We start from the raw sequence: 12101 nt of genomic DNA, 5'->3' as shown, positions 1-12101 counted from the left end.
TTCTTTGGGAATAAAGCACTAGTTTTGAAGGAAGGTATTTTAAGAGGGAAAAAAAACCATCCTTCCACTTCTGTATACTGCACTAAAGGAGGAGCTGTAAGTCAGTTTATCACACACGAGAGGGTGCTGTTGAAAGGACTTGGCACTCATGGGATGGAGAAGACCACAGTATACTTCGGTACTTTTTTCTATGAGCTGTCTGTTCAGAACAGCCTTTGGTCTGGTGATGGCAAGTTCAGTCTACACACAGAGGTACAGATGGCATACAAGCAGAGTAATTCTACAAGCACAAAGAGAGCCCTTCACTGAGGATGTCATGGTCAAGGTTCTGTTTAATTTTTACCTCAGCATTTTCTGCTGAGGTTCTCATCAAGGGAAATGTTGCCTTCATATCCAATCACTCTGCATGGTGTTGGATAAAGCAGAGCCACTATCGCTGTCACGTTCCACCCATAAGAGGAGAGAAGGGATGCCTAGATTCACAAATACAATTACCAGTGCTATCAGCTTTAACTCCCCAGCACCCATAACAAAGTATTTCTTACATCAATTAGTTACTCCTACATTTACTAGTCATCAAATAAAAAGAGAAACTCAAAATGTCCCCTAGATGAGATCTTCCCACTCTTCTTCAGAGTGCACAGAGCTGCCTGACTGATCTTAAAAATATATAGATAGATGGATACAGATATGCTGCCTTTAACAAAAAAACATCTACCTTGCATTGTGCTCTAAAATAGAGAAGATGAATGTACTCTGATTCTCTGTACTCACTAAGGTCATAACTAGAAGCACCTTACCACAAAATAATCTGCAGACAGGAATCTTTATGCAGAGCAGGAATTTTTAAGAGCAAATAAGGAAACAGTAGTTACGGACAGACTGCTCCCCTGATGCAGTAATAGACAGATCAGCTCTCAGTCCCTGAATGAAACATTTTTCCCCCCATCTGTCTGTCAGAAGAACAGCTTTCTGAATTAGCAGTTTGCAAAATGTAGGTTACCTAAAAATTACAGAAATCAGAAAAGAGCTGCTGGTTATTTTAGGTACGGCTCAAATTGAAGTGCTTCTGAGCTCTAAGCTTTCATTCAGAATTCTCCTGTAACTTGCACCTAACACCAGTCCCAGTCTGACCTGGTAAACCTGAGCAGCCAAGGAGGTATATGGATCTTAATTAGAATCAGCATGATCCATGAAACACAGAAGCCAACCTTCACTAACACAAATACCTTATCAAAAAAAGACACTCAATACTAAAGAACAAATATCTCACTAATGCTGAACAGTTAAAAAGTATTAAATCTGCAAAGAAACACCCGAAGCTTACATCTTGCCTATTTTTCTTTCTTGAATTGCCAAAGTTTTTCTGTTGTTGCTTTTGTGTGGTTGGAGGGGTGGTGGCAGTCAGACAGGCGGGCACATACAGAGAAAGGAATGAATCACTTCACCATATCATTAGTAAGCTAGATAGTAAGCTATTATATAAACACAGTGTTGGAGAATAACATAAAAACAGGGAAGAGAGCCTGAAATCTTTGCTACTCTGAAGGCTTTGCTCAACTTCTTGAACTATAAACAGCCTAAACAGATTATTTCATCCGCTCCTCAAAGTGTATTTCCGATCTGTTCCCATCTATTCAGCTCCCAGTCACAGACACAAAAGGAATCAAGCAAGGCAGGTAAAACCACACACAGAGTATGCCTTCTGCATAGCACCTGGTGTAACAAGATGAAATAGAAAAGAATATTTAGAATTAAGATTAATATTTAGAATCTCCTGGGGAATCTGTTTTGCTGAAGGCTCCACCCCCCCTCAAAGAAGTGAATCAATTGTTTGGGACAGAGAAACAGAAAAATACTTCAGAATAACAATCCTGCCTTGGCTTCAGGTGATAACATAATTGTTCTCTTCTCCTTTGTATGAATAAGCCTACATGAACAGCCTTTCTCCTACATGAATAAGCGTTGTGATACTTTAAAAAAAAAAAAAGAGCTCAATTTTACTCTGCCTTCTACTGAAGATGCAACATATGCTAGTAGAGCTACGCTAACTAGACTAATTTGGTCAAGCCTTAAAAGCTTTCTCCATCAGCAGAGACTAGTGTCACTAGCACTGCTGTGCTACTTCTAATTGGTGCAGTTATGCCTACAAAGCTCTGTAGAACACGGCTGAGAATTTTAACATCATATACTCTGTGAATAAACAGCGTCATTAGACTGAGGTACGCGTGTGCAAGGAACCAGCAACTGCAGCTGCAAATTATTGCTACTTGCTGTCTTCCAGTGCAATTTTTTCCTATTTCTGCATTTTCTCATCTTCTCTGAGGTACATTCATATAAGTAAATTATTTTGAAGCCTTGCAAACACAGTGGCCACTAGTGGAACACTTCTGATGACTTTTTAAATTCATTTCAAATTATTTACAAGGCTGACTTTGAAACTGTTATGTTTATCTTCAGGCCTAGTACTGCATAGACAAAACTTATGGTCACGAACAAGCACTGCTTGTGCTGTCCATTCTCATAGAAAACCTTAATTAAAACAAGCAAGGTAATGCACAGAGCTGAAGTTGCATTTTACTGACAGCATAATACAGACAAGTCACAACTTCTCCAATTTATTAATCTTTTTCTGATATTTCCCATGTCTACACTTTGAGAGGTACAGCCAAAAGGAACTTACACTGCTACAACTGGAAAATGTGCCCTGAAGTCTGCTGTTAGGGACACTGAAGGCCATCCCTGATCAGGAGGCATTACCTCTTCTATATTCAAGTGCACTAGAACAGTTCCCTGTCACAGACAACTGAGGCAGACGCATAGGAAAAAAACACTGGTTAAACCAAGTATTTCCAAGGGGAGGCAAGGTCACTGCTGCCCTGCCCCAGAGAAGGAGTAAGATTCACCAAGAGATTATAACTAAAAGGGTTACAAAAATAAAGGCAAGACCTAAAGTTTGCCAGTAATGAAATGCATTGTCCTGCCCTGCATTAACAAGAAACAGTCTCTGCAGGGTGTTAAAGAAAGTCCTAGCAGAAGATACTTTTTTTTTTTTTTTTTTTTTTTTCCCCCCTGCTGCCAGAGAAGAGAAGATAAAGATGCTGCTACTGATCAGCAGGAATCTCTCTGTCTGCATCCAGTTTGCTTGTCTCTCCTGGGGAAGGGGTACGCGGTGCAGAGTGGGAAACAGAAGGGATCCCATGAGCTACAATCCCTTCCACTACTGGTGGTTCTGGTAGCCCAGGGGTGGTTACTCCCACTACTCCTGGAGGAAACCTGAAACCAATAGAAACATAGAAATTACATGCTTGTCTAGCAGTTATGCAAGGGGAAAAGAGATGTGTGTGCCCTCAGGCAACTGAATACAAATCCCCTTTTTTAAGCAGAGCTGCTCCAAAACAGAACACAGGGAAAGTCTCCAGAGCTGAAGAATAGCAGTTACCACCCATTACCAATTTACACTTGTTCTCAGGCAGAGGCAGTTCTAAGTCATGTACTAAGCATTTGGAAGACAGGTGCAAAAATCATAAGCAGCGGGAAACAGCATGAGTCACAGTGTGGAGGTAGCCTGAAAAGCTGGCCTCTCCAATAACAGAAAGAATGCAATCTACCACCTATCTTTCACTGGGCTCCAACACAGAAAAGAGCTTAACTAGAAAAACAGTCAAAATAAGATGAAAAATAGTAAAGACACCTATGAATTGCTAATGAACCCTTTACTTCCATGTGGCCTCCTTATACCTTCCTTCTCCATAAATACATCAGAATCTGTGTAGATATCTCAGAGAAAGGAAGAGAATATATTTGCTATTTTACAGACAGGAGAAAAACAAATGGGAAACAAGCTATCCACAGTCACTTGTTAGGTCTGTAACAGCCTGAAATATAACCCATTTAGGCCACTGCCTAAAACTATTGGACAATGTCTTTTTAAAAGTCCTCATCTATGATGCAGGTAAGAACCATGTTTTATTTATAAAGCCACAGCAATATACACACCTTCTGCATGTTAAGATCCAGACCTCTTTTCAGGCATCCAGCAGGCTTTCTTACATTAACTTATCTATTGGAAAAGTCTTGCAAGCATTAGGAAAAATTAACCAGTACCCAGCTGGAACTAAGCATGTTCAGAAAAATGTTAAATCCTGGAATGGATTCAGGAGTGCTGCTGTTATGTTTTTGCACAAAGCTCATTTACAGTGTATAAAGGCACAAAAGCATATCTGCTTGTAGGTACAAGCAGTTCTCAAGCCCCAGTAGCGATGGCTGACCTACTGCAGCAGGAAAATATGTTTGGAAGCAAAGCTCAGACAACCTATATATCTCACCTGTACGCTGCAGCTCCGTTGAGTTCTGGGTGGACACTTGCAGGATCAATACCGGACCACTGAGCTGCTAACAGCAAATACTCCTTATTAACACAGTTCCTCAAAGCGTCAGGTATATGACCTGTGGGAACACCAAGAATGACAAACAAAACAAACGAACAAATAAAAACAGGAGACAAATAGCAGGGAAACAGGAGACAAACAGAAGAAAAGTAAAAAGGAAATGCTCAGTATCTTTTCCATCTACTCCCATATGATAACAATGTTCAGATAAGTCTCTCTTGCCCAACAGAGGAAACTGATCCTTCCTTACCACTTCCATGACCTTGGGGAAACCATTGGCCACATAAACTGCAATTGCCAAGGCTTACCTTCCATAAAGACAAACGGTGCTACTCCAAAAAAAGCATACAAAGTAACTGTCAAAGGAATTATTGCAAAGGATTTAGAAAACTTAGTAAGACATTGCAACTCTTATGCCTTCCAAAGCAAGGAAAGTGCCACTTCAGCATTAGTTACTAAATTCTCAAGAGGCAGAGACAACTATCAACTTACACTCCAGTTCCAGAAACTAGTTAATGAGCCTAATATTTAAAGAACAGTTAGCAATTTCAAATCCATAATCCTTGCAGTGAACTTAACAAAAAGACTCCTAATTCATCAGCAGCTGCAGAGCACAGTCTTCCTCATTACCTGTAATAGCTCTGCGGATCTCTTTAGCTGCATCTTCTCTGGATTCAATGGAAGCCTGCTCACTGTACCAGGCAGTGTGTGGGGTGCAGATCACATTGGGTGCATCTTTTAAGGGCCCCTGAGCAAAGCTGTGGGAAAAAAAAAAAAAAAAAGTGGTTTCTCTCCAGAATTGATAATCCTACCTGTCCTCTCAAGTATCACTGTAATTTAAATAAAAAAAGAATCGTCCACTGCATGAATCATAGGATAATACAGGCGTGCAGGCGCAGTTTTACCTGAAAGGCTCAGATTCGTGTACATCCAGTGCTATTCCTCTGATTCTCCCCTCTTTCAAGGCTTGTGCTAAGGCTTTCTCATCGACCAGACCTCCCCGGGCTGTGTTCACTAAGAAGCAGCCCTGGCGCATCTGGAAGAAGAAAAACATTAAGTGTGTTGATAAAGAGACTTCAGGGGAGCAAAGTGAATCTTGGAAAGTCTACTGGAAATGAGCAGCAACCTGCAGTGATTAGATGAGGCCTGGACGAACTAGGAGTGCTCTCACTGCAAAGCTAACCACAGGGGAAATGCCTGCAAGCAATGCCTGAGAAATTTGCTTTTAAAATGAACAAACAAAAACCACAAGACAACAAGGGCAAAAGTGGAACTCTCAAGTTTTGCACTCCATATTCATCCTACTACTTTAAAGAAGAAAGAGGACATGAATCAAGTACACAGCTATGCAAAACTGGACTGTTGTATCCAGATGTCTCCCGTGAAAGCACAGAAAAACATTCACAAACTACTGGAGTAGAGCCCGAGACTGGCTTTGCAGTGGGCTTGAGCAGAAAGACTTTGGCAGAGCAGTATAAAGAAGCTTATAGTCCCAGCCACAGCAGATCTAGCTCTAGCCAGTACAGCCAGTTTTGAATTTTAAAGGTAATTTGAAATTATTTAATCACTTAAAACATTCTTAACAATAATTCTTAATAAATTACTTGGCAAGAAAAGATAATCCTATTTTTCTCTTAACAAGAAATTCTATAAGCACAAAGCACAGGCACCCAGATCCACATGCTCCCAGCCTCCAAAGGCAGCAGGAGGCACACGGTAGAGGCAGCAGGATTCACACGCTCTCAGCCTCTGTGAAAGCAGCAGTTTCTGTTTGCATTCATTTCCACAGTGTTCTGTGGAGGAAATCAAGCTCCTGCTGCACCTGTTTAATAGTGAAGTCATTGATGAGGTGATGGTTATGTTCATTCAGGCTGCAGTGCAATGTGATGCAATCGCTGTGCATTAGTAGATCCTGCAGGGTTCCTACTCGTTGTAAACCCAAGGATCGCTCCACTCCATCCGGCAGATAGGGATCATAGAAAATCACGTTGAAGCCAAAGGACTTGGCTCGCAGAGCCACTGCCTGTCCAACTCGGCCTTCACAAAAGAAAACCCACAATCATCAAGGAAAGGTAAAACAAACTTTAAAGACAAGATACTGGGGTAGACTGGGAGCCTATGCTGGAGTTTACTGTCAAGGCCCAAGGTAATGCAGCCCTGGACATTCCTAGGATTGCCACAGCAACCCAGAGTAGGCAATTTAGTGTTGATCCCATGTGGTTAAATTCTAGTTCTTCCCCATGCAATAGCCTAAAAGGAGCTCTGTTTTTCAAATCAAGACTGTACCCTGTTTCAGAGGCAGTAAGAACTTGAAGGAAATGGAAGCTTTGAGGCAGCTTTGTTACTGATACAGAGCCTAGTATACAGGGAAACAGTCACTGAGAAGAGCTGCCTGAAAATTCCAATTCTTCTAACAATATGAACAATGAAAAAAAATCCCCAAACCCACGACATATACCCAACTCTTCAAGATATTCATCATCACGGAATAGGGCACTAGCATTTCTTATGAGTCAGTGTGTTTCACAATGAACAGCTGTAGAATTATCCTTTTTTTTTTTTCCTCTCCAGTCTGTGACTCTTTTGGTTCCCAAAGACATTGTTTACTTTTCAGTCTAACGATTCCCATCGCTTACCTAGTCCAATGATGCCCAAAGTCTCCCCACGGATACGCACAGCACCTCCAGCCACTTCTCGAATCTGCTCTACACTTGAAGCTCGATTCCCCTCCCGCATGGCCTGATGTAGCCAAGTAACACGTCGATAGAGGTTCAAGATATGGCAGAGGGTGGAGTCAGCAGTCTCCTCAACTGAGGAGGAAGGGATGTTGCAAACTGCAATGCCTACAAAGCCACAGAGTTCATGAGATTTTTATTGTCACATGACGATAAAATAAGCCAAAATACAACTCCCTAGGCAGAAGTACTGAAACATAATTCGGTGCTCCAGAACTACTACCAAGAAATGCAGAATTCATTTCAAAAAGTAGTTCCACAGCAACAAAGATAGGACCAGACAGCTTTTTAACCCCAAGGAAATATCATCCCTTCCTTATATACAGATATTAACTTGACACCCTAACCAGCTAAAAAAAAAAAAAATTGAAACAAAAAGAACACCAGGCTGAAATGAGGACAAATAGATCACACAAAAGACAAAAGAAAACTTCATAAGTTTTCTACATTGAAAGATGCACTCATTCCACTGGTACTCTTGGACAGACTGTAGAAGAATTAAGATGACAGATGGTTAAGCTCTTTCATGCCTCACTGACCAGACGCTGACTGCAACTAACAGCTTCTCCATGAGCAACACTAATTAATTAATTCATTAATTGTAGAGAAAAAACACAGAAGTTTGAAATTATATTTTAAAATAATGACATGTAATATACGTACTCTAGAAAAACATACAGCCACAATGGACCATAAAACAAAGGCTAGAGCCATCAGGTAAATTACTAACACCAACACAGTTAAGGTGCTGGAAACCTTAAGAAAGATTACTGTCAGGAAACAGAAAGATGTTAGAGCACTGTAACAAAACCTGGTCAATCCTGAACAACCTGCCCGCCTACTCCCTCAAGAAAATAAAACAAAAATCAGAGAGTCAGACAGCATACGGTTTCACTGCTACTATCCTTCATTCAACAGCCTTCTGCTCCTCAGTAGGGATAACATCTCTTTGGAAGAGACTTTTTTTAATCTGGCAAAATTTTTAGAAGAAAAAAAAAACAAAAAACTTGATTAAAAAAAAAAAAAAGGGCCTATTCTAAACTGTGACCTAGCCACACAGCAAGCAAACTTTTCCTCCTCAAAAGTCCATCAGCTATCTAAAAATTAGGGGTAAAATTTAGGTAATGGTTGGAAGGAAATTCAGCAGTGCACCACAAGAGATATTCAACTAACTTCAGATCACAGTCTCATCCCTAGCCAATTAGGAAAACAAAAGCTATGCATGATCCCAGATATGACACCTTTTATCTACCAAACACTTTATAATCGTGTCACAATGCCACACATTTTGTTTGGACAGGGAAACCCAACTAACTTCTTTCAATTTCACTAGTTACCAGCTCATTCATCTTCAGAAAAGCCACATGCATTCATTTCTTACATAACTAGGTACATGTTTGTGTTTACACACAACGATATTTGCATGGTAGAAAGCACACACACAACCCTTTGGACCAATCATAGGATTGGGAACATGTAAGAAACAGTATCGTACCTTGGAATGAATTAAAGGGACTGGCTAAGCATGGAAATAATCATTAATTGTCCACTGAAAAGAAAATTTGGCTATGAATAAGAAGCATCACACTAGCTCTCCAAAGCAAAAATGGCAAGAAGCAATTTGATGGTGAAAGAACTTTGCCTGCTTAGATCGAGTGCAGAATGAGGAGGAAAAGGAAAGCTTTGAATCTGAATCAAAAACATGCATGGTAACACTAAGTAGAGAACCCTCGGAGAGGACTAGGTTTGGAACGCAGCCCTGAAGTGTAAAGGCAGGGTAAGAATGGAACCTTGCAAGGAAATTAGCAATCTTTAGCTGAGTGGTTCAGATGAAAACACTCTTTAGACTTCAATCAGGCACTAGACAAAATTGCATTCTTCATTTGTTTACAGCTCATCTGTTCCTACAAACCTGGAACTGTATTGTCTATTACAAGTTTAAATATAAATACTTGCACTTAGTTTAAGCTTAATTTAATATGCATTAGGAAAGCTTTCAAAACACTGGAACAACCTCAAGAAAGAAGGTAAGGGATTTTTAGCTGATCCATCTCCCTAAGGAAACTACAAAGTTTAAAGCCACACTGCCATATCTTTAGTAACAAATAGCAATTTTTGTCACCTGATACAGAGACTCTTCCCATGCCTTAACTCCAACGTTCTTAAGTATTCCGTAAAATGTTGTACCAGAATATACCTGCTATAAAAACGTAAAAGAAACTCACTAAACTAGCATCTGCAATGACCTTACCCAGCATCAGCATTTGAACAATGCTTTCAGACATCAGTTTGCACAGTCATTTTCCCAAAACCAATCCGAAACTGCCTCACCAAGGCATTGTATTTTAAGTTCCTGAACTCCAGACAATTTCAAATAATCTGCCTCTTCAGCAGAGAAGTTTGAGATCTGAGAATCTTCCTTTTCAGGCCATCCAACAGCTCAGATATTTCCCTTCTACGTAAATATGCAGCTCCATGGGAGCTCCCACTAAGAAGCTCCAAATCTTTTCACGTAAAGATTTCAAATGTACTCAATTATAAAAGCGGGAAAAAAAATGTAGAGCATTCTGACTCCTCATTCAGTTCTGATCACCAAAGAGCCCACATGGCATCATACCTAATTCTGCAGCAGATTTGATGTCAACATTGTCATAGCCACTGCCAATACGCACAATGACCCTGAGGGCTTTGAATTTCTCCAGATCCTGACGAGACAGTGTAATGGTGTGATACATCAGAGCTCCTACTGCTTCATTCAGTACCTACAACAGAAAGAAGTCCAAATCAATCTTTGCTTCCTTACTCAAAGAGAAAGAGTTTTATGTTTAAATGCTCTCACGTTTTCTTCCCCACCTTCTCATGGATTTCCTGAGTTGACTGAGCATCACAAAATGCAACTGTAGCAACATCTTTCAGGATGGGCATCTCCACAGTGCAATCTCTTCCATCCAGGAGCGCAACCAGTGGCCGTGATGGCATTGGGCCATTCACAGCAGGAGGCCGTATGCCTATTAAGAAAGTCACCAGGAGTGGTTACATGAAAGATAAGAACTCTGGAGCCCTCATCCAAGGTCCAAGAAGTCCCCTGACAACTAGGAAATAAATCTAGGAGGAAAAATAAATAATACTCCCTACCATCATTGATTCAAATTTTAATTTTTGGGCTTTTTTTTATAGCTCAATCATTAATAAGGTAACAGAAACGACATACTCGCAAGCACGTCATCTTACTCGAGAATCCTAAAACAAATAGCACTCGGTTCAGGCCCAGTTTGCGTTACGCCGCCCCCCTCCGCTCAGCGTTCCGTTCCGCTCCCTTAAGTGTGCGGAAGGACCTCCGAGTTCGCGGTGTCCCTGACAGCCGCCCCCCGCAGCCCGTTCCCGGCCGAAGCTCTGCCTGCGACTCGGCGCCCGGCACGCCGACGGTGCCGCAGAGGACGACGTCGCAGGAGGAGCGCGCCGGGGAGCGGCCGGAGGGCCCCGGTCGGGCAGGGGGTGCCGAGGCCGGATCCCCGCCGCACAGGGGCGGCAACAGCACGGGGCTGGGCCGCCCACGCGGTGCCGCCAGGGCCGAGGGGCGCCCACCCGTCTCACCTTCACAGATCCGGTCCAGCCGCTGCCGCTTCACTTTGTGCCGGTCCATGGGCCGGGCCGCGCCGCGCCAACGCTCCGCGCCGTGGAGGAACGCCGCCGGCTCCGGCGGGAAAGCAGAAGGGCAGGGCCGCGGCCCCGCGCCGCGCGGCACAGCAGCCGCAGAGGCGTCGCAGACGGAGCGCCCCTCGCTTCCGCTTCCGGCTGCCGCCGGCGCGCGACGCCGCGCCCCGCCCCACAAACCTTTGCGGCGCGGCCGGGACGGAGACCGCGCGGCGCCGACGGGAGGCCGCCGCTGCGCCGAAGCGTCTCGCTGCTCCCCGCCCGGGCCGTGCCGCTGCTCGGCCAAGGCCGGCCCTGAGCCGCCCGAGCCCTGCGGGAGCGGCGTCCGCCGTCGCGCCGAGAATCAGCGCCCTGCCCGCACGGCCGCCGCGTCCGGACCCTGCCGGGAGTCACCCCCACCCCCCCGCGGGTAGCGAAGAGCCGCCCCGCCCCGCGCACCGGGCGTGAGCTGCGCGGCTTCGCGGTCAGAGGCACCGCCTCGGCTCCGCTGGAAGGACGATCGCGGAGGCCCCTTTGGATCCAAAGGCCACACATCTTTCTGTGGGGCGGCGCGGTTGGGCTGCCCCGTGCTTCGTATGCCGGTAGCACCAGAAGGAAGGTCCCAGTGCTTTGCTTTAGAGCCAGAAAAAGGTCTGAGTGTTTCTGCTCCATAAATGCATGTTCCCCACATTTGGAAATTGACCGCTGGCCATATCCGTTTCACATTCATATTGATGTTATCTTATAACTCTATAAATCAATAAAAAGTAAAAGGACAAAAATGAGGGAAGAAAAAAAAAAAAGGTTGAGGGTGGAGAGGCAGTAAAGTTAAAATCCATACAGATACTGACCCAGATGCATGTGGAGGGACTGCCAGAGTGTCTTGAGCAATCGGGGAAAAGCTACAGATGGAAACACGGAGTCACCAGAACACAAAAACCTTCACACATCACAGCAGTGGCCAGCTGCACAAACACTGAGCAGTGATGCATGCCGTGCCAGCTGTCACAGTACACCCTTCAGGAAGCATAATTTTTGCTCCATCCAGAGCAGTTGACCAAAGTCAGACTTCTCAGAGCACATCCCCGTCCTGTCCATAGTCTTTCAGTCAGAGAACTGACTCTTGTCCAACAAGCAAGATTCTTCCCTCCCCCATGCCATCCATGGGACAGACAGTTCACGTAGATAAGGGCCACCATCAAGAGAGACCCAAACAAGCTCAAAAGGCAGATCTGTATAAGCATAATGAAGTTCAGTAAAGCCAAGTGCAAGGTGTAGCACTAGGATCAGGGCAATCCTGAATACATATACGGACTAGGAGAAGAACTCACTGATGGCAGCC

General features: G+C 43.7%; 1 protein-coding gene across 1 annotated transcript; it reads right to left on the bottom strand.

Moving 5' to 3' along the window:
• Nucleotides 1-243: 243 nt before the first annotated feature.
• Nucleotides 244-10915, bottom strand: LOC116232279 (C-terminal-binding protein 2). Its single transcript, XM_031598526.2, has 9 exons — nt 10721-10915; nt 9980-10134; nt 9744-9888; nt 7028-7234; nt 6214-6428; nt 5297-5427; nt 5022-5149; nt 4329-4449; nt 244-3276 (listed from the first exon to the last, which is right to left on the bottom strand). The coding sequence occupies exons 1-9, from the start codon at nt 10767-10769 to the stop codon at nt 3105-3107; spliced, it is 1323 nt and encodes a 440-aa protein (XP_031454386.1). The 5' UTR covers nt 10770-10915; the 3' UTR covers nt 244-3104.
• Nucleotides 10916-12101: the final 1186 nt, after the last annotated feature.

The sequence above is a fragment of the Phasianus colchicus genome, chromosome 15 (assembly GCF_987193195.1).
Source record: "Phasianus colchicus chromosome 15, bPhaCol1.hap1.1, whole genome shotgun sequence".
NCBI lineage: Eukaryota > Metazoa > Chordata > Aves > Galliformes > Phasianidae > Phasianus > Phasianus colchicus.
Note: the sequence above shows the minus strand (reverse complement) of the source record. Positions and strands in the feature narration are given on the sequence as shown.